The sequence below is a fragment of the Phocoena sinus genome, chromosome 7 (genome assembly GCF_008692025.1).
Source record: "Phocoena sinus isolate mPhoSin1 chromosome 7, mPhoSin1.pri, whole genome shotgun sequence".
NCBI classification, from domain to species: domain Eukaryota; kingdom Metazoa; phylum Chordata; class Mammalia; order Artiodactyla; family Phocoenidae; genus Phocoena; species Phocoena sinus.
The window spans coordinates 32,726,059-32,749,312 of record NC_045769.1 but is presented as its reverse complement, the minus strand read 5'-3'; the positions used below and the strand labels follow the sequence as shown (position 1 = coordinate 32,749,312).

The window sequence follows — 23,254 nt, the reverse complement described above, 5'->3', positions numbered from 1 at the left end:
AGTAGGGTTTATGATACATGGCAGTTTATGTTCCATAGGATTATAATACTTCAGATGCTTGGGAAGAAAGTGTCCTTTTATTACTTTTATTTTAATTTATCATTATTTATCATGATTATTACCATTTTATTTACTTCATCATTTTTATTTATCATTATTATTTTGTCATTATTACTTTAAACAGACATTTCTTTATAAATGCATTTTACATGTTAGAGTGAAAGGAGAAGAGGAATTCAGGAAAGTAGAAAAATGTACGCCAGAATTTACTCATTCAAATCAATGCTACCTTTCCAAGCAGTGACCTTGAGAAGCTATGTACTGTACTTGCTGTCATTACTCAAAATATCCATCGGATCTCATTTTTTAAACAACAGCTTCAGGATTTTATTTGCATCTGTACAAAGATGAAACTATTCAACGTGAAAATATTAGTGAAGTCAATAATTTAGTTGTTGGGTTTACATGAATACTGATAACTAGTTTTCAAAGCATTTTACACTAGTGTGTGTAGATTCAGCAACATAATGGTTTTGATGAGTATTTTTGAAGATTAGATCGATAGAATGGGTTATCTTTGAAGTAATGATTGTTTGTTTGTTTTTCTAGTCAGCAGATAAGCAGCGAGCCCTAGAAGAAACCAAAGCCTACACCACCCAGTCCTTAGCAAGTGTTGCCTATCTGATAAATACCTTGGCCAACAATGTCCTGCAGATGCTGGATATCCAGGCGTCCCAACTTCGAAGGATGGAGTCTTCAATCAATCATATTTCACAAGTAAGACCACACTATTTTCCTATTTTGCCTATGAGGAACATGTAATAAACACAGGCTATCTGTGACGCTGGCAGCCTTTATTATGTGAGTTAACTCACATGTATAATTTGGAAAATACAAACTCAGTAGTAGGTTGTTTTTTGTTTCTATCTTTTTGTCTAGTGATTATCTTCTCTGTGATTTTCATAGGGAAGTATACTTTGTTTATTTTAAACATCTTTTTAAAAAAAAATTATGTATTTTTGTCTGCGTTGGGTCTTTGTCACTGTGCATGGGCTTTCTCTAGCTGTGCTGAACGGGGGCTACTCTTTGTTGCAGTGCGCAGGCTTCTCGTTGCGGTGGCTTCTCTTGTTGGACAGCATGGGCTCTAGGCGCGCAGGCTTCAGTAGTTGTGGCACGTGGGCTCCAGTAGTTGTGGCACACGGGCTCTAGAGCACAGGCTCATTAGTTGTGGTGCAAAGGCTTAGTTGCTCCGTGACATGTGGGATCGTCCCAGACCATGGCTCGAACTCGTGTCCCCTGCATTGGCAGGCGAATTCTTAACCACTGCACCACGAGGGAAGTCCCTAAACATCTTTTTTTTTTTTTTTTTTTGCGGTACGTGGACCCCTCACTGCTGCGGCCTCTCCCGTTGCAGAGCACAGGCTCCGGACGCGCAGGCTCAGTGGCCATGGCTCATGGGCCTAGCTGCTCCGCGGCACGTGGAATCCTCCCGGACCGGGGCATGAACCTGCGCCCCCTGCACTGGCAGGCAGACTCTCAACCACTGCGCCACCAGGGAAGCCCCCTAAACATCTTTTTAAAAAAATATTTATTTATTTGGTTGCACCAGGTCTTAGTTGCCTCAGGTGGACTCCTTAGTTGTGGCACATGGGCTCCTTAGTTGCGGCTCCAGGGCTCCTTAGTTTCAGCAGGCAGCCTCCCTAATTGCGGATTGCTGGCTCCTTAGTTGTGGCACAAGGGCTCCCCAGTTGTGGCATACGATCTCTTAGTTGCAGCATGCATGTAGGATATAGTTCCCTGACCAGGAATTGAACCTGGGCCCCCTGCATTGGGAGCTCGGAGTCCTATCCACTGCACCACCATGGAAGTCCTGGGAAGTCTACTTTAATGGTTTCATTAAAACTCAGTTGTCAAGTTAAAATGATCGGCCTTGAGGTGAGAATTTGCCTGCTTTCTTCCAATTTTTACCGAATTTTACACTTAAAATGTGATAGCTTGATGACTTGTTTAAATGCTTTTTTCTGTTACCTCAGTAATGGATAGATTAAGTGACCTTATAAAATTATCTTTGTATAGAACTTAGAAAAAATTAATGTTATCCTTTCTCCATTGTAAATGTCATAAAGAAAAGAGAAAAAAATAGGAAAACAAACCCTTTCTCCACTACTCAAACTTCTGTTAATATTTTGGTATATGTCCTTTTAATACTTTTTTCTTCTAAATGATTTTTAAAATATAGCTGGGATTATACTATATATGGAATTTTGAGTTCTGCTCTTTTAACTTACCATTGCAACAAACATCTTCTCATGATGTTATAAGATCTTCATAAACATTTTCGATGGCTACATAATGTTGTATATATTTATCATAATTTTCATAACCATTCCTACATTTTGGGACCATTTAAAATATTACTACAGTAAAAACCAATTTATAATTGCAAAATACATTTTAAAAAACATTAAAACAAAAAGATTTTGATCTGTCTGCTTCTCTTTGAAATCTTTGGAACTTTTCTATTTTAACTGTCTTGCCATTTGAGTAACTTGGTGGTATTCAATTCTGTTTTTAGAACTAAATGATTAGAATGCTTCTGGAATAAAAAGAGTTTTAAAATGTGCATATTACCTTTCTTCGTATATCTTAAAAGTTCAGGACTCCTCTAAAATTGACTAATCCATCAATTTTTCAAAATCTTGGGTTTAATTTATATAATTAAATATAGTCCACATAACCGAATCAGTTATGTAAGGTCTACCTTATGTTTCTTCTTTTTTTTTTAACATCTTTGGTGGAGTATAATTGCTTTACTAAAGTGGTGTGTTAGTTTCTGCTGTATAACAAAGTGCATCAGCTATACATATACGTATATCCCCATATCTCCTCCTTCTTGCATCTTCCTTCCACCCTCCTTATCCCACCCCTGTAGTTGGAAACAGAGCACCGAGTTGATCTCCCTGTGCTATGCAGCTGCTTCCCACTAGCTATCTATTTTACATTTGGTAGTGTATATATGCCCGTGTCACTCTCTCACTTCATCCCAGCTTACCCTTCCCCCTCCCCATGTCCTCAAGTACATTCTCTACGTCAGCGTCTTTACTCCTGTCCTGCCCCTAGGTTCTTCAGAACCAATTTTTTTTTTTAAGATTTCATAAATATGTGTTGGCATACAGTATTTGTTTTTCTCTTTCTGACTTACTTCACTCTGTCTGACAGACTCTAGGTCCATCCACCTCACTACAGATAACTCAATTTCGTTTCTTTTTATGGCTGAGTAATATTCCATTGTATATATGTGCCACATCTTCTTTATCCTTTCATCTGTCGATGGACACTTAGGTTGCTTCCATGTCCTGGCTATTGTAAATAGAGCTGCAGTGAACATTGTGGTACATGACTCTTTTTGAATTATGGTTTTCTCAGGGTATATGCCCAGTAGTAGGATTGCTGGGTCGTATGGTAGTTCCATTTTTAGTTTTTTAAGGAACTTCCATACTGTTCTCCATAGGGGCTGTATCAATTTACATTCCCACCAACAGTGCAAGAGGGTTCCCTTTTTTCTACACCCTCTCCAACATTTATTGTTTGTAGATTTTTTGATGATGGCCATTCTGACCAGTGTGAGGTGGTCCCTCATTGTAGTTTTGATTTGCATTTCTCTAATGATTAGTGATGTTGAACATCCTTTCATGTGTTTTTTGGCAATCTTCTTTGGAGATGTCTATTTAGGTGTTCTGTCCATTTTTGGATTGAATTGTTTCGTTGTTCTCATATTGAGCTGCACAAGCTGCTTGTATATTTTGGAGATTAATCCTTTGTCAGACGCTTTGTTTGCAAATATTTTCCCCATTCTGAGGGTTGTCCTTTCGTCTTGTTTATGGTTTCCTTTGCAATACAAAAGCTTTTAAGTTTCATTAGGTCTCATTTGTTTATTTTTGTTTTTATTTCCATTTCTCTAGGAGGTGGGTCAAAGAGGATCTTGCTATGATTTATGTCATAGAGTGTTCTGCCTGTGTTTTCCTCTAAGAGTTTGATAGTGTCTGACCTTACATTTAGGTATTTAATCCATTTTTAAATTATTTTTGTGTATGGTGTTAGGAAGTGTTTAATTTCATTCTTTTACATGTAGCTGTCTAGTTTTCACAGCATCACTTATTGAATAGGCTGCCTTTTCTACATTGTATATTTCTGCCTCCTTTATCGAAGATAAGGTGACCATATATGAGTGGTTTTATGTCTGGGCTTTCCCTCCTGTTCCATTGATCTCTATTTCTGTTTTTGTGCCAGTACCATACTGTCTTGATTACTGTAGCTTTGTAGTATAGTCTGAAGTCAGGGACCCTGATTTCTCCAGCTCCGTTTTTCTTTCTGAAGATTGCTTTGGCTATTCGGGGTCTCTTATGTTTCCATACAAACTGTGAAATTTTTTGTTGTAGTTCTGTGAAAAATGCCAGTGGTAGTTTGAATGGGATTGCATTAAATCTGTAAATTGCTTTTGGGTAGTATAGTCATTTTCAAAATGTTGATTCTTCCAGTCCAAGAACATGATATATCTCTCCATCTGTTTGTATCATGTTTAATTTCTTTCATCTGTGTCTTATAATTTTCTGCATACAGGTCTTTTGTCTCCGTAGGTAGGTTTATTCCTAAGTATTTTATTCTTTTTGTTGCAATGGTAAATGGGAGTGTTTCCTTAATTTCTCTTTCATATTTTTCATCATTAGTGTATAGGAATGCAAGGGATTTCTGTGCATTAATTTTGTATCCTGCTACTTTACCAAATTCATTGATTAGCTCTAGTAGTTTTCTGGTGGCATCTTTAGGATTCTCTATGTGTACTGTCTTGTCATCTGCAAAGAGTGACAGTTTTACTTCTTCCTTTCTGATTTGGAATCCTTTTATTGCGTTTTCTTCTGTGATTGCTGTGGCTAAAACTTCTAAACTATGTTGAATAATAGTGGGGAGACATCCTTGTCTTGTTACTCATCTTAGAATGGTTTCGGTTTTTCACCATTGAGGACGAATTTGACTGTGGGTTTGTCATATATGGCCTTTATTATGTTGAGGTAAGTTCCCTCTATGCCCACTTTCTGAAGGGTTTTTATCATAAATGGGTGTTGAATTTGGTCAAAAGCTTTTTCTGCATCTACTGAGATGATCATATGGTTTTTCTCCTTCAGTTTGTTAATATGCTGTATCACATTGATTGATTTGCATATATTAAAGAATCCTTGCATTCCAGAGATAAACTCCACTTGATCATGGTGTATGATCCTTTTAATGTGCTGTTGGATTCTGTTTGCTACTATTTTCTTGAGCATTTTTGCATCTGTGTTCATCAGTGATATTGGCCTGTAGTTTTCTTTTTTTGTGATATCTTTGTCTGGTTTTGGTGTCAAGTTGATGGTGGCCTCATAGAAAGAGTTTGGGAGTGTTCCTCTGTCTGCTGTATTTTGGAAGAGTTTGAGAAGGATAGATGTTAGCTCTTCTCTAAATGTTGGATAGAATTCGCCTGTGAAACCATCTGGTCCTGTGCTTTTGTTTGTGGAAAATTTTTTTTTAACATTTTAATTAGAGTATAATAATAATAATTAGAGTATAATTCCTTTACAATGGTGTCTTAGTTTCTGCTTTATAAGAAAGTGAATCAGTTATACATATACATATGTTCCCATATCTCTTCCCTCTTGCGTCTCCCTCCCTCCCACCCTCCGTATCCCACCCCTCTAGGTGGTCACAAAGCACCAAGCAGATCTCCCTGTGCTATGCTTCCCGCTAGATAGCTGTTTTCCATTTGGTAGTGTATATGTCCATGTCACTCTCTCACTTTGTCACAGCTTACCCTTCCCCCTCCCCATATCCTGAAGTCCATGCTCTAATAGGTCTGTGTATTTATTCCCGTCTTGTCCCTAGGTTCTTCATGACCTTTTTTTTCTTTCTATTTTAGATTCCGTATATATGTGTTAGCATACGGAATTTCTGGAAGCAATAGAATAGATAGAATTTGCCTGTGAAGCCATCTGGTCCTGGGCTTTTGTGTGTTGGAAGATTTTTAATTACAGTATCAATTTCAGTGCGTGTGATTGGTCTGTTCATATTTTCTATTTTTTCCTGGTTCAGTCTTGGAAGGTTGTGCTTTTCTAAGTGTTTTTCCATTTCCTCCAGGGTGTCCATTTTATTGGCATATAGTTGCTTGTAGTAATCTCTCATGATCCTTTCTCCTTCTGCATTGTGAGTTGTTACTTCTCCTTTTTCTTTTCTAATTCTGTTCATTTGAGTCTTCTCCCTTTTTTTCTTGATGAGTCTGGCTAATGGTTTATCAATTTTGTTTATCTTCTCAAAGAAGCAGGGTTTAGATTATTGATCTTTGCTATTGCTTCCTTCATTTCTTTTTCACTTATTTCTGATCTGACCTTTATGATTTCTTACCTTCTGCTAACACTGGGGTTTTTTCTTCTTCTTTCTCTAATTGCATTAGGTGTAAGGTTAGGTTGTTTATTTGAGATATTTCTTGTTTCTTGAGGTAGGACTGTATTGCTTTAAACTTCCCTTTTAGAACTGCTTGTTCTGCATCCCATAGGTTTTGGGTCATCGTTTTTTCATTGTCATTTGTTTCTAGGTATTTTTTGATTTCTTCAGTGATCTCTTGGTTATTAAGTAGTGTATTGTTTAGCCTCCATGTGTTTGTGTTTTTTACAGATTTTTTTTCCTGTGATTGATATCCAGTCTCATAGCGTCATGGTTGGAAAAGATACTTGTTATGTTTTCAATTTTCTGAAATTTACCAAGGCTTCATTTGTGACCCAAGATATGATCTATACTGGAGAATGTTCCATGAGCACTTGAGAAGAAAGTGTATTCTGTTGTTTCTGGATGGTACATTCTATAAATATCATTTAAGTTCATCTTGTTTTATGTATCATTTGAAGCTTGTGTTTCCTTATTTATTTCCATTTTGGATGATCTATCCATTGGTGAAAGTGGGGTGTTAAAGTCCCCTACTATGATTGTGTTACTGTCAGTTTCCCCTTTTATGGCTGTTAGCATATGCCTTTTGTATTGAGGTGTTCCTATGTTGGGTGTATAAATATTTACAGTTGTTATATCTTCTTGGATCGATCCCTTGATCATTATGTAGTGTCCTTCTTTGTGTCTTGTAGTATTCTTTATTTTAAAGTTCATTTTGTCTGATATGAGAATTTCTACTCCAGCTTTCTTTTGATTTCCATTTGCATGGAATATCTTTTTCTATCCCCTTACTTTCAGTCTGTATCTGTCCTTAGGTCTGATGTGCGTCTCTTGTGGACAGCATATATATGGGTCTTGTTTTTGTATCCATTCAGCCAGTCTGCGTGTTTTGGTTGGAGCATTTAATCCATTTACATTTAAGGTAATTATTGATATGCATGTTTCTATTACCATTTTCTTAATGTTTTGGGTTTGTTATTGTAGGTGTTTTTTGTCTCCTGTGTTTCCTGCCTAGAGGAGTTCCTTTAGCATTTGTTGTAAAGCTGGTTTGGTGGTGCTTAATTCTCTTAGCTTTTGCTTGTCTGTAAAGGTTTTAATTTCTCTGTCCAATCTGAATGAGATCTTTGCTGGGTAGAGTAATCTTGGTTGTCGGTTTTTCCCTTTCATCACTTTAAATATGTCCTGCCACACCCTTCTGGCTTGCAGAGTTTCTGCTGAAAGATCAGCTGTTAACCTTATGGGGATTCCCTTGTATGTTATGTGTTGCTTTTCCCTTGCTGCTTTTAATATTTTTTCTTTGTATTTATTTGTATATAATTATTTGTATATAATTTTTGATAGTTTGATTGGCGTGTTTCTTCTTGGATTTATCCTATATGGGACTCTCTGTACTTCCTGGACTTGAATGACTATTTTCTTTCCCATATTAGGGAAGTTTTCAAGTATAATCTTTTCAAATATTTTCTTAGTTCCTTTGTTTTTCTCTTCTTCTTCTGGGACCCCTATAATTCGAATGTTGGTGCGTTTAATGTTGTCCCAGAAGTCTCTGAGTCTGTCTTTAATTCTTTTCATTCTTTTTTCTTTATTTTGCACTGTGGTAGTTATTTCCACTATTTTATCTTCCAGGTCACTTATCCATTCTTCTGCCTCAGTTATTCTGCTATTGATTCCTTCTAGAGAATTTTTAATTTCATTTACTGTGTTGTTCATCAGTGTTTGTTTGCTATTTAGTTCTTCTAGTTTCTTGTTAGAAATTTCTTGTATTTTCTCCATTCTATTTACAAGGTTTTGGATCATCTTTACTGTCATTACTCTGAATTCTTTTTCAGGTAGGCTCCCTATTTCCTCTACATTTGCTTGGTCTGGTGGGTTTTTCCCTTGCTCCTTCATCTATTGTGTATTTTTGTCTTCTCATTTTGCTTCACTTACTGCGTTTGGGGTCTCCTTTTCACAGGCTGAAGGTTCGTAGTTCCCATTGTTTTTGGTGTCTGCCCCCAGTGGCTAAAGTTGGTTCAGTGGGTTGTGTAGGCTTCCTGGTGGATGGGACTGGTGCCTCTTTTCTGGTGGATGAAGCTGGATCTTGTCTTTCTGGTGTGCAGGACCACGTCTGGTGGTGTGTTTTTGGGTGTTTGTGAACCTATTATCATTTTAGGCAGCCTCTTGCTAATGGGTGGTGTTGTGTTCCTGTCTTGCTAGTTGTTTGGAATGAGATGTCCAACCCTGTGGCTTACCAGGTCGTTGAGTAGAGCTGCCTTTTAGCATTGAGACGGAGATCTCTGGGAGAGCTTTTGCCGTTTGATATTACGTGGCGCTGGGAGGTTTCTGGTGGACCAGTGTCCTAAACTCGTCTCTCCCATCTTAGAGGCTCATGCCTGACACCTGGCTGGAGCACCAAGACCCTGTCAGCCACATGCCTCAGAAGGAAAGGGAGAAAAGAAAGGAAAGAAAGAAAAATAAAATAAAGTTATTCAAATAAAAAATAATTAAAAATAAAAAGAAATTAAAAAAAGGAAAGAAAGAAGAGGGCAACCAAACCAATAAACAAATCCATGAAAGATAACAAGCACTAAAAACTATACTAAAAAAGCAAAACCAAAATGGACAGAACTCTAGGACAAATGGTAAAAGCTAAGCTGTACAGACAAAATCACACAAAAAAGCATACACATACACACAAAAAGAGAAAAAGGATAAAAAAAGTATATATTTTTTTTAAAAAGAGAGAGTAGCCAAATCAATAAACCGATCTAGCAGTGATACTAAACTCTAGGAGGGGGGAAGATGGCAGAAGAGTAAAATGCGGAGATCACCTTCCTCCCCACAGATACACCAGAAATACATCTACACGTGGAATAACTCCTACAGAACACCTACTGAATGCTGGCAGAAAACCTCAGACCTCCCAAGAGGCAAGAAAGTCCCCACGTACATGGGTAGCGCAAAAGAAAAAAGAATAAACAGAGACAAAAGTATAGGGACGGGACCTGCACCAGTGGGAGGGAACAGTGAAGGAGGAAAGGTTTCCACACACTAGAAACCCCTTCGCAGGTGGACACTGCAGGTGGCAGAGGGGGAAAGCTTCGCAGCCGCGGAGGAGAGCCCAGCAACAGGGGTGCGGCGGGCAAAGCGGAGAGATTCCCGCAGAGGATCGGTGCCGACCGGCACTCACCAGCCCAAGACGCTTGTCTGCTCACCCGCTGGGGAGGGCGGGGCTGGGAGCTGAGGCTTGGGCTTTGGTCGGAGCGCAGGGAGAGGACTGGGGCTGGTGGCATGAACACAGCCTGAAGGGGTTAGTGCGCCATGGCTAGCAGGGAGGGAGTCCGGGGAAAAGTCTCGACTTGCCGAAGAGGCAAGAGACTTTTTCTTCCCTCTTTGTTTACTGGTGCGCGAGGAAAGGGGATTAAGAGCGCTGCTTAAAGGAGCTCCAGAGACGGGCGTGAGCTGCGGCTAAAAGCGCGGACCCCAGAGATGGCCATGAGATGTTAAGGCTGCTGCTGCCACCACCAAGAAGCCTGTGTGCGAGCACAGGTCACTATCCACACCCCACTTCCTGGGAGCCAGTGCAGCCCGCCACTGACAGGGTCCCAGGATCCAGGGACGACTTCCCCAGGAGATCGTGCGCCTCAGGCTCGTGCAACATTATGCTGGCCTCTGCTGCTGCAGGCTCGCCCCGCTCTCCGTATCCCTGCAACCCCCCCAACCTGAGTGAGCCAGAGTCCCCGAAGCAACTGCTCCTTTAACCCCGTCCTGTCTGAGCAAAGACGCCCTCTGGTAACCTACACACAGAGGCAAGGCCAAATCCAAAGCTGAGCCCTGGGACCTGTGAGAACAAAGAAGAGAATGGGAAATCCCTCCCAGCAGGCTCAGAAGCAGCGGATTAAAACTCCACAATCAACTTGCTGTACCCTGGTTCCGTGGAATACATGAATAGACAACAGATCATCCCAAATTAAGGAGGTGGACTTTGAGAGCAAGATTTATGATCTTCCCCCCCTTTTGTCTTTTTGTGAGTGTATATGAGTATGGTTCTGTGTGAGATTTTGTCTGTGTAGCTTTGCTTCCAGCATTTGTCCAAGGGTTCTGTATGTCCGTTTTGTTTTTTTTCAATTTTTTTCTTATTAATTTTTTATATTAATAACTATTTTATTTTATCTTTATTTTATTTTATCTTCTTTCTTCCTTTCCTCCCTCCCTCCCTCTCTCTCTCTCTCTCTTTCTCTCTCTCTCACTCTTACTTTCTTTCTTTCTTTCTTTCTCTCTCTCTCTCTCTCCCTCCCTCACTCCCTCCCTCCCTCCCTCTCACTCTCTCTCTCTCTCTCTCTCTCTCTTTCTTTCTTTCTTCTTTTTCACCCTTTTATTCTGAGCCATGTGGATGAAAGGCTCTTGGTGCTACAGCCAGGAGTCAGTGCTGTGCCTCTGAGGTGGGAGAGCCCATTTCAGGACACTGATCCACAAGAGATCTCCCAGCTGCACATAATATCAAATGGCGAAAATCTCCCAGAGATCTCCATCTCAACACCAGCACCCAGCTTCACTCAACGACCAGCAAGCTATAGTGCTGGACACCCTATGCCAAACAACTAGCAAGACAGGAACACAACCCCATCCATTAGCGGAAAGGCTGCCTAAAATCATAATAAGTCCACAGACACCTCAAAACACACCACCAGACGTGGACCTGCCCACCAGAGAGACAAGATCCAGCCTCATCCACCGGAACACAGGCATTAGTCCCCTCCACCAGGAAGCCTACACAACCCACTGAACCAACTTTAGCCACTGGGGGCAGACACCAAAAACAACGGGAACTACGAACCTGCAGCCTGCATAAAGGAGACCCCAAACACAGTAAGATAAGCAAAATGAGAAGACAGAAAAACACACAGCAGATGAAGGAGCAAGATAAAAACCCACCAGACCTAACAAATGAAGAGGAATTAGGCAGTCTACCTGGAAAAGAATTCAGAATAATGATAGTAAAGAGGATCCAAAACCTTGGAAATAGAATAGACAAAATGCAAGAAACATTTAACAAGGACCTAGAAGAACTAAAGATGAAATAAACAATGATGAACAACACAATAAATGAAATTAAAAATATTCTAGATGGGATCAATAGCAGAATAACTAAGGCAGAAGAACAAACGGATAAGTGACCTGGAAGATAAAATAGTGGAAATAACTACTGCAGAGCAGAATAAAGAAAAAGGAATGAAAAGAACTGAGTACAGTCTCAGAGACCTCTGGGACAACACTAAACACACCAACATTCGAATTACAGGGGTTCCAGAGAAGAAGAGAAAAAGAAAGGGACTGAGAAAACATTTGAAGAGATTATAGTTGAAAACTTCCATAATATGGAAGTCATTCAAGTCCAGGAAGCACAGAGTCCCATACAGGATAAATCTAAGGAGAAATACACCAAAACACATATTAATCAAGCTGTCAAAAATTAAATACAAAGAAGATATATTAAAAGCAGCAAGGGCAAAACAACAAAGAACACACAAGGGGATCCCTATAAGGTTAACAGCTGATCTTTCAGCAGAAACTCTGCAAGCCAGAAGGGACTGGCAGGAAAAATTTAAGGTGATGAAGGAGAAAAACCTGCAACCAAGATTACTCTACCCAGCAAGGATCTCATTCAGATTTGATGGAGAAATTTAAACCTTTACAGACAAGCAAAAGCTGAGAGTTCAGCACCACCAAACCAGCTTTACAACAACTGCTAAAGGAACTTCTCTAGTCAAGAAACACAAGAGAAGGAAAAGGCCTATAATAACGAACCCAAATCAATTAAGAAAATGGGAATTGGAACATAAATATCGATGATTACCTTAAATGTAAATGGACTAAATGCTCGCACCAAAAGACACAGATTGGCTGAATGGATACAAAAACAAGACCCATATATATGCTGTCTACAGGAGACCCACTTCAGACCTAGAGACACATACAGACTGAAAGTAAGGGGATGGAAAAAGATATTCCATGCAAATGGAAACCAAAAGAAAGCTGGAGTAGAAATTCTTATATCAGACAAAACAGACTTTAAAATACAGACTATTACAAGAAACAAAGAAGGACACTACATAATGATCAAGGGATGAATCCAAGAAGAACATATAAAAATTGTAAATACTTATGTACCCAACATAGGAGCACCTCAATACATAAAGCAAATACTAACAGCCATCATAGGGGAAATTCACAGTAACACATTCATAGTTGGGGACTTTAACACCCCACTTCCACCAATGGACTGATCATCCAAAATGAAAATAAATAAGGAAACACAAGCTTTAAACGATACATTAAACAAGATGGACCTAATTGATATTTATAGGACGTTCCATCCAAAAACAACAGAGTACACATTTTTCTTAAGTGCTCATGGACCATTCTCCAGGATAGATTATATCTTGGGTCACAAATTAAGCCTTAGTAAATTTAAGAAAATTGAAATTGTATCAAGTATCTTTTCCGACCACAACGCTGTGAGACCAGATATCAATTACAGGAAAATATCTGTAAAATATACAAACACATGGAGGCTAAACAATACACTACTTAATAACGAAGTAAACACTGAGGAAATCAAAGAGGAAATAAAAAAATACCTAGAAACAAATGACAATGGAGACACGATGACCCAAAACCTATGGGATGCAGCAAAAGCAGTTCTGAGAGGGAAGTTTATAGCAATACAATCCTACCTTAAGAAATAGGAAACATCTCAAGTAAACAACCTAACCTTGCACCTAAAGCAATTAGAGAAAGAAGGAGAAAAAAAACCCCAAAGTTAGCAGAAGGAAAGAAATCATAAACATCAGATCAGAAATAAATGAAAAAGATATGAAGGAAACGATAGCAAAGATCAATAAAACTTAAAGCTGGTTCTTTGAGAAGGTAAAGAAAATTGATAAACCATTAGCCAGACTCTTCACAAAAAAGGGAGAAGACTCAAATCAATAGAATGAGAAATGGAAAAGGAGAAGTAACAACTGACATTGCAGAAATACAAAAGATCATGAGAGATTACTACAAGCAACTCTATGCCAATAAAATGGGCAACCTGGAAGAAATGGACAAATTCTGAGAAATGCACAACTGGCCAAGACTGAATTAGGAAGAAACAGAAAATATGAACAGACCAATCACAAGCACTGAAATTGACACCGTGATTAAAAATCTTCCAACAAACAAAAACCCAGGACCAGTTGGCTTCACAGGGGAATTCTATCATTTAGAGAAGAGCTAACACCTATCCTTCTCAAACTCTTCCAAAATATAGCAGAGGGAGGAAAACTTCCAAACTCATATATGAGGCCACCATCACACTGATACCAAAACCAGACAAGGATGTCACAAAGAAAGAAAACTACAGGCCAATATCACTGATGAACATAGACGCAAAAATCCTCAATAAAATACTAGCAGACAGAATCCAACAGCACATTAAGAGGATCATACAACATGGTCAAGTGGGGTGTATTCCAGGAATGCAAGGATTCTTCAATATACGCAAATCAATCAATGAGATACACCATATTAAGAATCTGAAGGAGAAAAACCATATGATCATCTCAATAGATGCAGAGAAAGCTTTCAACAAAATTCAACACCCATTTATGATAAAAACCCTGCAGAAAGTAGGCATAGAGGGAACTTTCCTCTACATAATAAAGGCCATATATGACAAGCCCACAGCCAATATCGTTCTCAATGCTGAAAAACTGAAACCATTTCCACTATGATCAGGAACAAGACAAGGTGGCCCACTCTCACCACTCTTATTCAACATAGTTTTGGAAGTTTTAGCCACAGCAATCAGAGAAATAAAAGGAATCCCAATTGGAAAAGAAGAAGTAAAGCTGTCACTGTTTGCAGATGATATGATACTATACATAGAGAATCCTAAAGATGCTACTAGAAAACTACTAGAACTAATTAATGAATTTGGTAAAGTAGCTGTATACAAAATTAATGCACAGAAATCTCTGGCTTTCCTATACACTAATGATGAAAAATCTGAAAGTGAAATCAAGAAAACACTCCCATTTACCATTGCAACAGAAAGAATAAAATATCTAGGAATAAACCTACCTAAGGAGACAGAAGACCTGTATGCAGAAAACTATAAGACACTGATGAAGGAAATTAAAGATGATACAGATAGTTGGAGAGATATACCATGTTCGTAGATTGGAAGAATCAACATTGTGAAAATGACTCTACTACCCGAAGCAATCTACAGATTCAATGCAATCCCTATCAAACTACCACTGGCATTTTTCACAGAACTAGAACAAAAAATTTCACAATTTGTATGGAAACACAAAAGACCCCAAATAGCCAAAGCAATCTTGAGAACGAAAAATGGAGCTGGAGGAATCAGAGTCCTTGACTTCAGACTATACTACAAAGCTACAGTAATGAAGACAGTATGGTACTTGCACAAAAACAGAAAAATAGATTAATGGAACAGGATAGAAAGCCCAGAGATAAACCCACACACATATGGTCACCTTATCTTTGATAAAGGAGGCAGGAATGTACAGTGGAGAAAGGACAGCCTCTTCAAGAAGTGGTGCTGGGAAAACTGGACAGGTACATGTAAAAGTATGAGATTAGATCACTCCCTAACACCATACACAAAAATAAGCTCAAAATGGATTAAAGACGTAAATGTAAGGCCAGAAACTATCAAACTCTTAGAGGTAAACATAGGCAGAGCACTCTATGACATAAATCACAGCAAGATCCTTTTTGACCCACCTCCTAGAGAAAATGAAATACAAACAAAAATAAACAAAATGGACCTAATGAAACTTCAAAGCTTTTGCACAGCAAAGGAAACCATAAACAAGTGGAAAAGACAGCCCTCAGAATGGGAGAAAATATTTGCAAATGAAACAAATGACAAAGGATTAATCTTCAAAATTTATAAGCGGCTTATGCAGCTCAATAACAAAAAAACAAATAACCCAACCCAAAAATGGGCAGAAGACCTAAATAGACATTTCTCCAAAGAAGATATACAGACTGCCAACAAACACATGAAAGAATCCTCAACATCATTAATCATTAGAGAAATGCAAATCAAAAGTACAATGAGATATCATCTCACACCAGTCAGAATGGCCATCATCAAAAAATCTAGAAACAATAAATGTTGGAGAGGGTGTGGAGAAAAGGGAACACTCTTGCACTGCTGGTGGGAATGTGAATTGGTACAGCCACTGTGGAGAACAGTATGGAGGTTCCTTAAAAAGCTACAAATAGAACTACCATATGACCCAGCAATCCCACTACTGGGCATATACCCTGAGAAAACCATAATTGAAAAAGGGTCATGTACCAAGATGTTCATTACAGCTCTATTTACAATAGCCCGGAGATGGAAACAACCTAAGTGTCCATCATCGGATGAATGGATAAAGAAGATGTGGCACATATATACAGTGGAATATTACTCAACCATAAAAAGAAACGAAATTGAGCTATTTGTAATGAGGTGGATGTACCTAGAGTCTGCCATGCAGAGTGAAGTAAGTCAGAAAGAGAAAGTCAAATACCGTATGCTAACACATATATATGGAATTTTAGGAAAAAAAATGTCATGGAGAACCTAGGGGTAAGACAGGAATAAAGACACAGACCTACTAGAGCATGGACTTGAGGATATGGGGAGGGGGAAGGGTAAGCTGTGACAAAGTGAGAGAATGGCATGGACATATATACACTACTAAACGTAAAATAGATAGCTAGTGGGAAGCAGCCACATAGCACAGGGAGATCAGCTTGGTGCTTTGTGACCACCTAGAGGGGTGGGATAGGGAGGGTGGGAGGGAGGGAGACGCAAGAGGGAAGAGATATGGGAACATATGTATATGTATAACTTATTCACTTTGTTATAAAGCAGAAAGTAACAGCATTGTAAAGCAATTATACTCTAATAAAGATGTAAAAAAAAATAATAAGCTCTAAATACTAAACTAAGATAATCATAAAGCCAGAAACAGATAGATGCAAAAGCAAACCCCAAGTCTACAGTTGCTCCCAAAGTCCACCTTCTCAATTTTGGGATGATTCGTTGTCTGTTCAGGTATTCCACTGATGCAGGGTACATCAAGTTGATTGTGGAGATTTAATGTGCTGTTCTTGAGGTTGCTTGGAGAAATTTCCCTTTCTCTTCTTTGTTCGCACAGCCCCTGGGGTTCAGCTTTGGATTTGGACCCGCCTCTATGTGTAGGTCGCCTGTGGGGGCTCTGGCTCACTCTGGCCCAGGGGAGGGAGAGGTACGGAGTGTGGGGCAAGCCTCTGGTGGCAGAGTCTGGGGTGACATTGCAACATCTGAGCCACACCTTGGGTTCTCCCAGGGAAATTGTCCCTGGATCACGGGACCCTGACAGTGGCAAGCTGCACAGGCTCTCGGGAGGGGAGGTGTGGATAGTGACCTGTGCTTGCACACAGGCTTCTTGGTGGCTGCAGCAGCAGCCTTAGCGTTTAATGTCCGTCTCTAGTGCCCGAGCTGATAGCCGTGGCTCGCACCCATAGTTGTAGCTTGTTTAGGCGGTGCTCTGAATCCCCTCTCCCCATGCACCCTGAAACAATGGTCTCTTGCCTCTCAGGCAGGTGCAGACTTTTTCCCGGACTCCCTCCCGGCTAGCTGTGGTGCACCAGCCCCCTTCAGGCTGTGTTCACGCAACCAATCCCAGTCCTCTCCCTGGGATCTGACCTCTGAAGTCCGAGCCTCAGCTCCCAGACCACCCCGGTGGGTGAGCAGAGAAGCCTCTCAGGCTGGTGAGTGCTTGTTGGCACCAATCCTCTCTGTGGGAATCTCTCCGCTTTGCCCTCCGCACCCCTGTTGCTGCGCTCTCCTCTGTGGCTCCGAAGTTTCTCCCCCACCCACCCCCTGTCTCCGCCAGTGAAGGGGCTTCCTAGTGTGTGGAAACTTTTCCTCCTTCACAGCTCCCTCCCAGAGGTGCAGGTCCCATCTCTATTCTTTTGTTTCTGTTTTTCTTTTTTCTTTTGCTTTACCCAGGTACGTGGTGGAGTTTCTTGCCTTTGGGGAATTCTGAGGTCTTCTGCCAGCGTTCAGTAGGTGTTCTGTAGTTGTTGTTTCACATGTAGATGTATTTTTGATGTATTTGTGGGGAGGAAGGTGATCTCCACGTTTTACTCCTGTGCCATCTTGAAAGTCCCCCCTACCTTATATTTCTGTTAAATCCATCAGACCATTCAGAGGGATTTCTTGTTATTTAATATTATTTAATCTTAAATCTGAATTTGCCCCTATAATGGTTTCTTCACATCCTATATAAACTTCTGTAGACATCATATAATTTATTGCTTGTTGTATTGCTGTGTCTTAAACTAAAAAAAAAAAAGTATTGGTGAATTTTAATGAGCAAGAGGTAGATTTTTATTCTGAAAGGACCTCCTAGAGGAAATAGTGGCATTTTAAATGATGGAATAGATGAACTTGGTTTTTTATAGAAAAAAGGATGTTGACATATTGCTAATCTGATATAGAATTTTGAGGTTTATACTTCAGAGTCTTAAAGTTTCTGCATGTTTGAAATCTTGGCAGAGAACTCAAAGAAGAAAAGTGCAAATGCAGAAGAGAAATTAATATATTAGAGTTCCTAAAAAGGAGGGACAACTTTTTATTAGTTTGTGAGATTGTGTGGGTAGATAATGGCAGTAGGACAATGACAGTGAAAGTAATCATCTGTATTCTGATTAGAATTCTGTAGTTCTTTGGTAGAAAATGTAGCAACCTTAAGGAGGAAGGCGATTAAGTTTACTCTAAGTTGTAAGTATATGTATTCAGTTAATGAGAACATTTTGAGTATCACACAAATCTATTATATATTTAATTAATATGGCTTAATACTATCTTTTAAAGCTGTTCTAATGGAATAAGTAAAAAATGGGAGAGATGAATGGATAGAGATTGGTAGGTCAGAAATAACAGGGGCCTGAGTCAGAGCTGTCAAGAATATGTTGAGCCTCCTTCCTTTGGAGTTGAGTGTCTAGAGGGCAATACTTGGAAAAGCAAGGGATCTGCAAGTCTACAGCAGCTGTTAAGTTTATATGAAATATATTGAAGTATGTTGGATGAGGAGTTGAGTAGGAGAAATGGGCTAATAGAGGCTATAGCTAAGAAATGAGTAAATTTTTAAAAATTTATGTACTTTTAGCATTTACCTTAAGGATTGAAATTTTTTTCAGTTACATTTAATGTATGTAGAGTCCTTTGTTTTAAAAGTCAATTGAATATCAAAGCTCTTTGATGCTCTTTAGAATGAAATATGATTCCATAGTATAAGAGAAAATGTTTTCTGTCTGTAAAGCAAATGCTCAGTAAATACTCTGAAGCAAGAATTGGCAAACTTTTTTGTAAAGGGCTAGATAGTCAATATTTTAGGCTTTGTGGGCCACATGGGGTTTCAGTCTCCTATGATTCTTTGTGCTGTATGTTTTGTTTTGTGTTGTTTTGGCCACGCTGCATGGCATCCGGGATCTTAGTTCCCAGGGATCGAACCCGTGCCTCCTGCAGTGGAAGTGTGGAGCCCTAACCACTGGACTGACAGCGAATTCCTGTGCTGTATGTTCTTAAGCAACTGTTTAAATATGTAAAAAGCATTCTTAGCTTGTGGGCCATATAAAAGCAGGCTACAGGCCAGTTTTGGCATGTGGGCTATAGTTTGTAGGCTCTTGCTCCAAAATACTGGTTTTCAAATGTTTGGTACTTAAATTTTATTATTTTATGCTTTATTAAAAACATTATTATGTTTTTAGAGGGAGTTACAATGTTCTCAAGATATCTTGAGGTCATAATTATTTTTGCATTTGGAGCAAAAATACTAGGTTGGGAGAATTTGGAGAGAAGGTGGGGTTGAGGAAGCAAAGAAATGGAGGTTCAGTCAGGTCAAAGATGAGATCTCATGTATATTGGAATGGTAGGTGTCAAGAGTTGTTGTTAAGGGTTGTCTGGTAGAGTGGATAAGGACCAGTAGATATTAGATATCTGAGGTATTCAATTTCTTTCTTCATCAGTATCTTTTTCCTATCTCTGAGGTAGGAAACCTACCAATTTTCAGCCTCCTAGTGCTCTAGCTCTTTTCTCCATTTTAATAGAGATGAACACTGAGTATTGGGAGGGAGAGGGTGGGGGAATCTAGATTTTACTCTGGTCCTTCTGCTGACTTGTGTGATTTTTGACTTATTTGAACTTCAGTTTTCTCACCTGTAAAATGATAGGACTGATTAGATGATTTATAAGCTGTCTTCCATTTTGAATTTTTATTCTCACAATTGTGAGATTCTCACAAATGAACTTGATTTATATTTGCTTTTTTCTTCTTTCTGTTCTGCTGGCTCTGCTGTTTACCTCAGTCTGCGCCCTACTCACCTCAACCCTCTATCACTCTGATGTAACTGAACTATTTCCAGATTACTTTCATTTTGAATCTGAGGATGGAAATTCCACTGACTCTACCAGCTATGTATCAGGAAGAAATAATTCAACAAAACAAAGTAATAACCCATTCTCCCAATGGCAAACGTTTTGAAAAACAAGATAGAGTTGATTATGAATATTTAGTATCAGAAACTTTTTATACTAAAAAGACCATATAGTATTAGGTAGTTACTAATCTATACCACACTCACTGTATCTGTAAGACAGTGTTAGGATAGGTTCTTGATGTGGGTTACCTTAGTTATTTTAAGGGTGTTAAATTTTAAAGAAATTCCACCTCTCGCTTTGTTGCTGTTATCCTATCAATTCTTTGGAAGCATATTATTTAAAAGATAAATGAAATTTTTAATCTTCAAGCTGAGAGTAAGTTAAATTAATTTTAAATATTTTTCAAGAATATATAGTTGTCAGAGCAGACATTTAATTTTTACTGAATACTTGTATAATACTTGTATAAGCAAAGCACACAGAGCTGCTGTTAAGTCAGTATAGCATAGTATAGCTATTTACTGTGTCCATGATTTTGTGTCCATTTCTGGTAAGGTAAAAAAAGATTTATAGAACATTATTCAAGCTAAAATTCTTATAAACTTGTAAATTAAAATTCTTCTCTTAACTACTAAAAACAGTCAATACGGTTCAACGTGGCTTAGAAGAAGATCAAGAGAGGGCAAAAGGCAACATAAAGAACTTACAAAGCAGCGTTTCTCTCACGCTCCCAAGAGCTAACTAGAACTTACTGGGCCAGGTGTTGAAGTAGTTAGCACATAATAAGTAGAGGAGATAGAAAGGAATGACTGTAAAATAATATAGGAATGGAAGTGATTCTTCTTAAGGGTTTAGGGACTACTAAAAGGCAATGGAAGATCTAAACCCTGAGGAACTCATCATGTAGGGTAATTTTTTGTTTAAAAAACTTTATGTAGGACTTCCCTGGTGGCGCAGTGGTTAAGAATCCGCCTGCCAATGCAGGGGACACGGGTTCGAGCCCTTGTCCAGGAAGATCCCACATGCCGCAGAGCAACTAAGCCCGTGTGCCACAACTACTGAGCCTGCACTCTAGAGCCCGTGAGCTACAACTACTGAGCCTGTGTGCCACAACTACTGAAGCCCGCGTGCCTAGAGCCCGGGCTCCGCAACAAGAGAAGCCACCGCAATGAGAAGCCCACGCACCACAATGAAGAGTAGCCCCCACTCGCCGCAACTAGGGAAAGCCCTCATGCAGCAACAAAGACCCAATGCAGCCAAAAATAAATAAATAATAAATTAAAGAAACTTTATGTATATAGATTTGTTTAAAAATTCCCAATTTTAAATTAAGGAAATCCCACTAATGGTTATCAGTGTGTAATTATGTATATAAAGTAGGATTTATACAGTTCCTAATTAAGTTTATATCATTTTATAAAAAATAAATAACTGAAAATTACCTATTCAGTTTGTGAATAACTAATTTGTTTTATGAAAGATGAATAGTATAAAGCATATTTGTGATTAAAATAAGTAAATGCTTATTTGAAACATTAACTTACTAATGTAAAAAAATGGAGACACATTTTAAAACACCCAACTTAGTTGAGTTAACCCACTGTAACTGTTTGAATGTGGAGGTTTTCCCACACTGATGGGCAGCTGACTGAGGTAGTGCTATCCAGTACAGTCTACTTTCAATTATCTGTGGTAATGGGACAATGCATGGATAACCCTAAAGCAAAATACTTATACATACCTTCCTGTCATCTGCTGTGGCCTGAGCATGTGCTTGGGTCCATGATGGAGGTGTGGGAGGGGGGCTCAGGCTTGCAGAGGAGCTGAAAGTCAAGGCCATGAGAGGTATTCTAGGGGAGCCTGGGTTTGGCACTGCGTGGTTGAAATATCATGGGGGGAGCCTGCAGCATGTGAGACCAGCTTGGCAATAGCTGTTAGAGGATGGAGAAACAAATTGTTAAGGAACTGTGGGAGAAAAGGTATTTAACTCTTGCACAGTTTCAGCAATACTACTTGGCGTGTTTTTTGGTTAACAGGTAGCAAACAATAATAGTATTAATAGCAGTGTACTTGCATTAGTTTTGGTCTTCTTTGCTAGTTAAACACATTTTCCACTTGCCATAGGTGAGTGCTATTATTGAGGCCTCTTCTAAATGAGAGTAAGTTTATTGGCATATAACTAGTAACTTTAGAAATTCAGGATAAGTGGAAAATACTTTTCTTATTATTAAAATTCTGACTAGCTATCAGTGTTGAATTCGTACTTCCAAAATTTAACAATTCATTTCAGCATTGTAATATCAAAGTATATAGTGAAGGCAAAGGCAATGGTGATTACTGAAAGCTACGAGTTTGATTTAGGAAAAACATACAAGCCATATTTAAAAATATGTTTTAGGAGCTTTACCAAAGTTCTTTTAAAACTGACAATTGGCTGTGAGTTGATGAATGTTGAAGCTGGATGTTAAGTATATGGAAGGTATTCATTAAATTACTCTAATTTGAAAATGATTGTATTTTCTACCAGAGAAATCTTTGAAAAATGTGAATTAGGTAATTGCTGAAAACTTCAGAATCTTCTGGACCAAACTTTCTCCTCCTTATTTATGTAATAGATTTATTGTTCTCCATTAAAAGTTGTTATTCAGACTTAAGATAAAATCATAGCCATGTTCTGAAGGTATATTTGATTCTGTCTACGGGAACTCCTACAGTTCAATTCAGTGTGGTATTAGGATGGCAATTCACAAATTATACCTTTGGGTTTTCTTAACCATATATTACTTTTATTATCTTAGATGATTTTTAAAAGTTAATGACATCAAATATTGATATTTGGCAGTCACTAGAGGTATTAATCATAAATCAACTCTTGTACAAAGTTTGGAAACAATTGACATTTGAGAGTGAATAATGTATGAAACAGATGAATTAGTCCTTCTACATCACTGGTTCTCTGTCAGAGCAGTTTTACCCCCAAGGGAACAATTGGCAACGTCAGATATTTTTGGTTGTTACAGCTTGGGGTGGGGAGTGCTATAGATATCAGCTGGGAGGCTTCACTACAACCTACAATGCTCAGGACAGCCCTTCCACAACAAAGAATTATCTGGCCCAAAATGCTGGTAGTGTTGCTGTTGAGAAGCCCTGCTCTAGTATTCTTTTAGAGTAGACAACTAGAAATGTATAACCAAACTAGATTATTTTGGCTTCATATAGACATATGCTGTTAAGAATTACGTTTTAAAATATGCCTTCAGTTTTAATGAGAATTAATATAAGAAGCAAAAAAGAACATTTTTC

General features: G+C 38.8%; 1 protein-coding gene across 16 annotated transcripts in view; it reads left to right on the top strand.

Annotated features, from left to right (window-relative positions):
* The window catches only part of ABI2 (abl interactor 2), a 101,687-nt gene that overhangs the window by 30,417 nt on the left and 48,016 nt on the right, over positions 1 to 23,254 (top strand). For all 16 annotated transcript variants that reach the window (XR_004350707.1, XM_032637320.1, XM_032637318.1 and 13 more), the window contains exon 2: positions 610 to 777. Coding sequence is in view for 15 of the 16 variants with exons in the window: in XM_032637320.1 (XP_032493211.1) it covers positions 610 to 777 (168 nt within the window). In the remaining variant the exon portion in view is untranslated. The remainder of the gene's footprint in view (positions 1 to 609; positions 778 to 23,254) is intronic.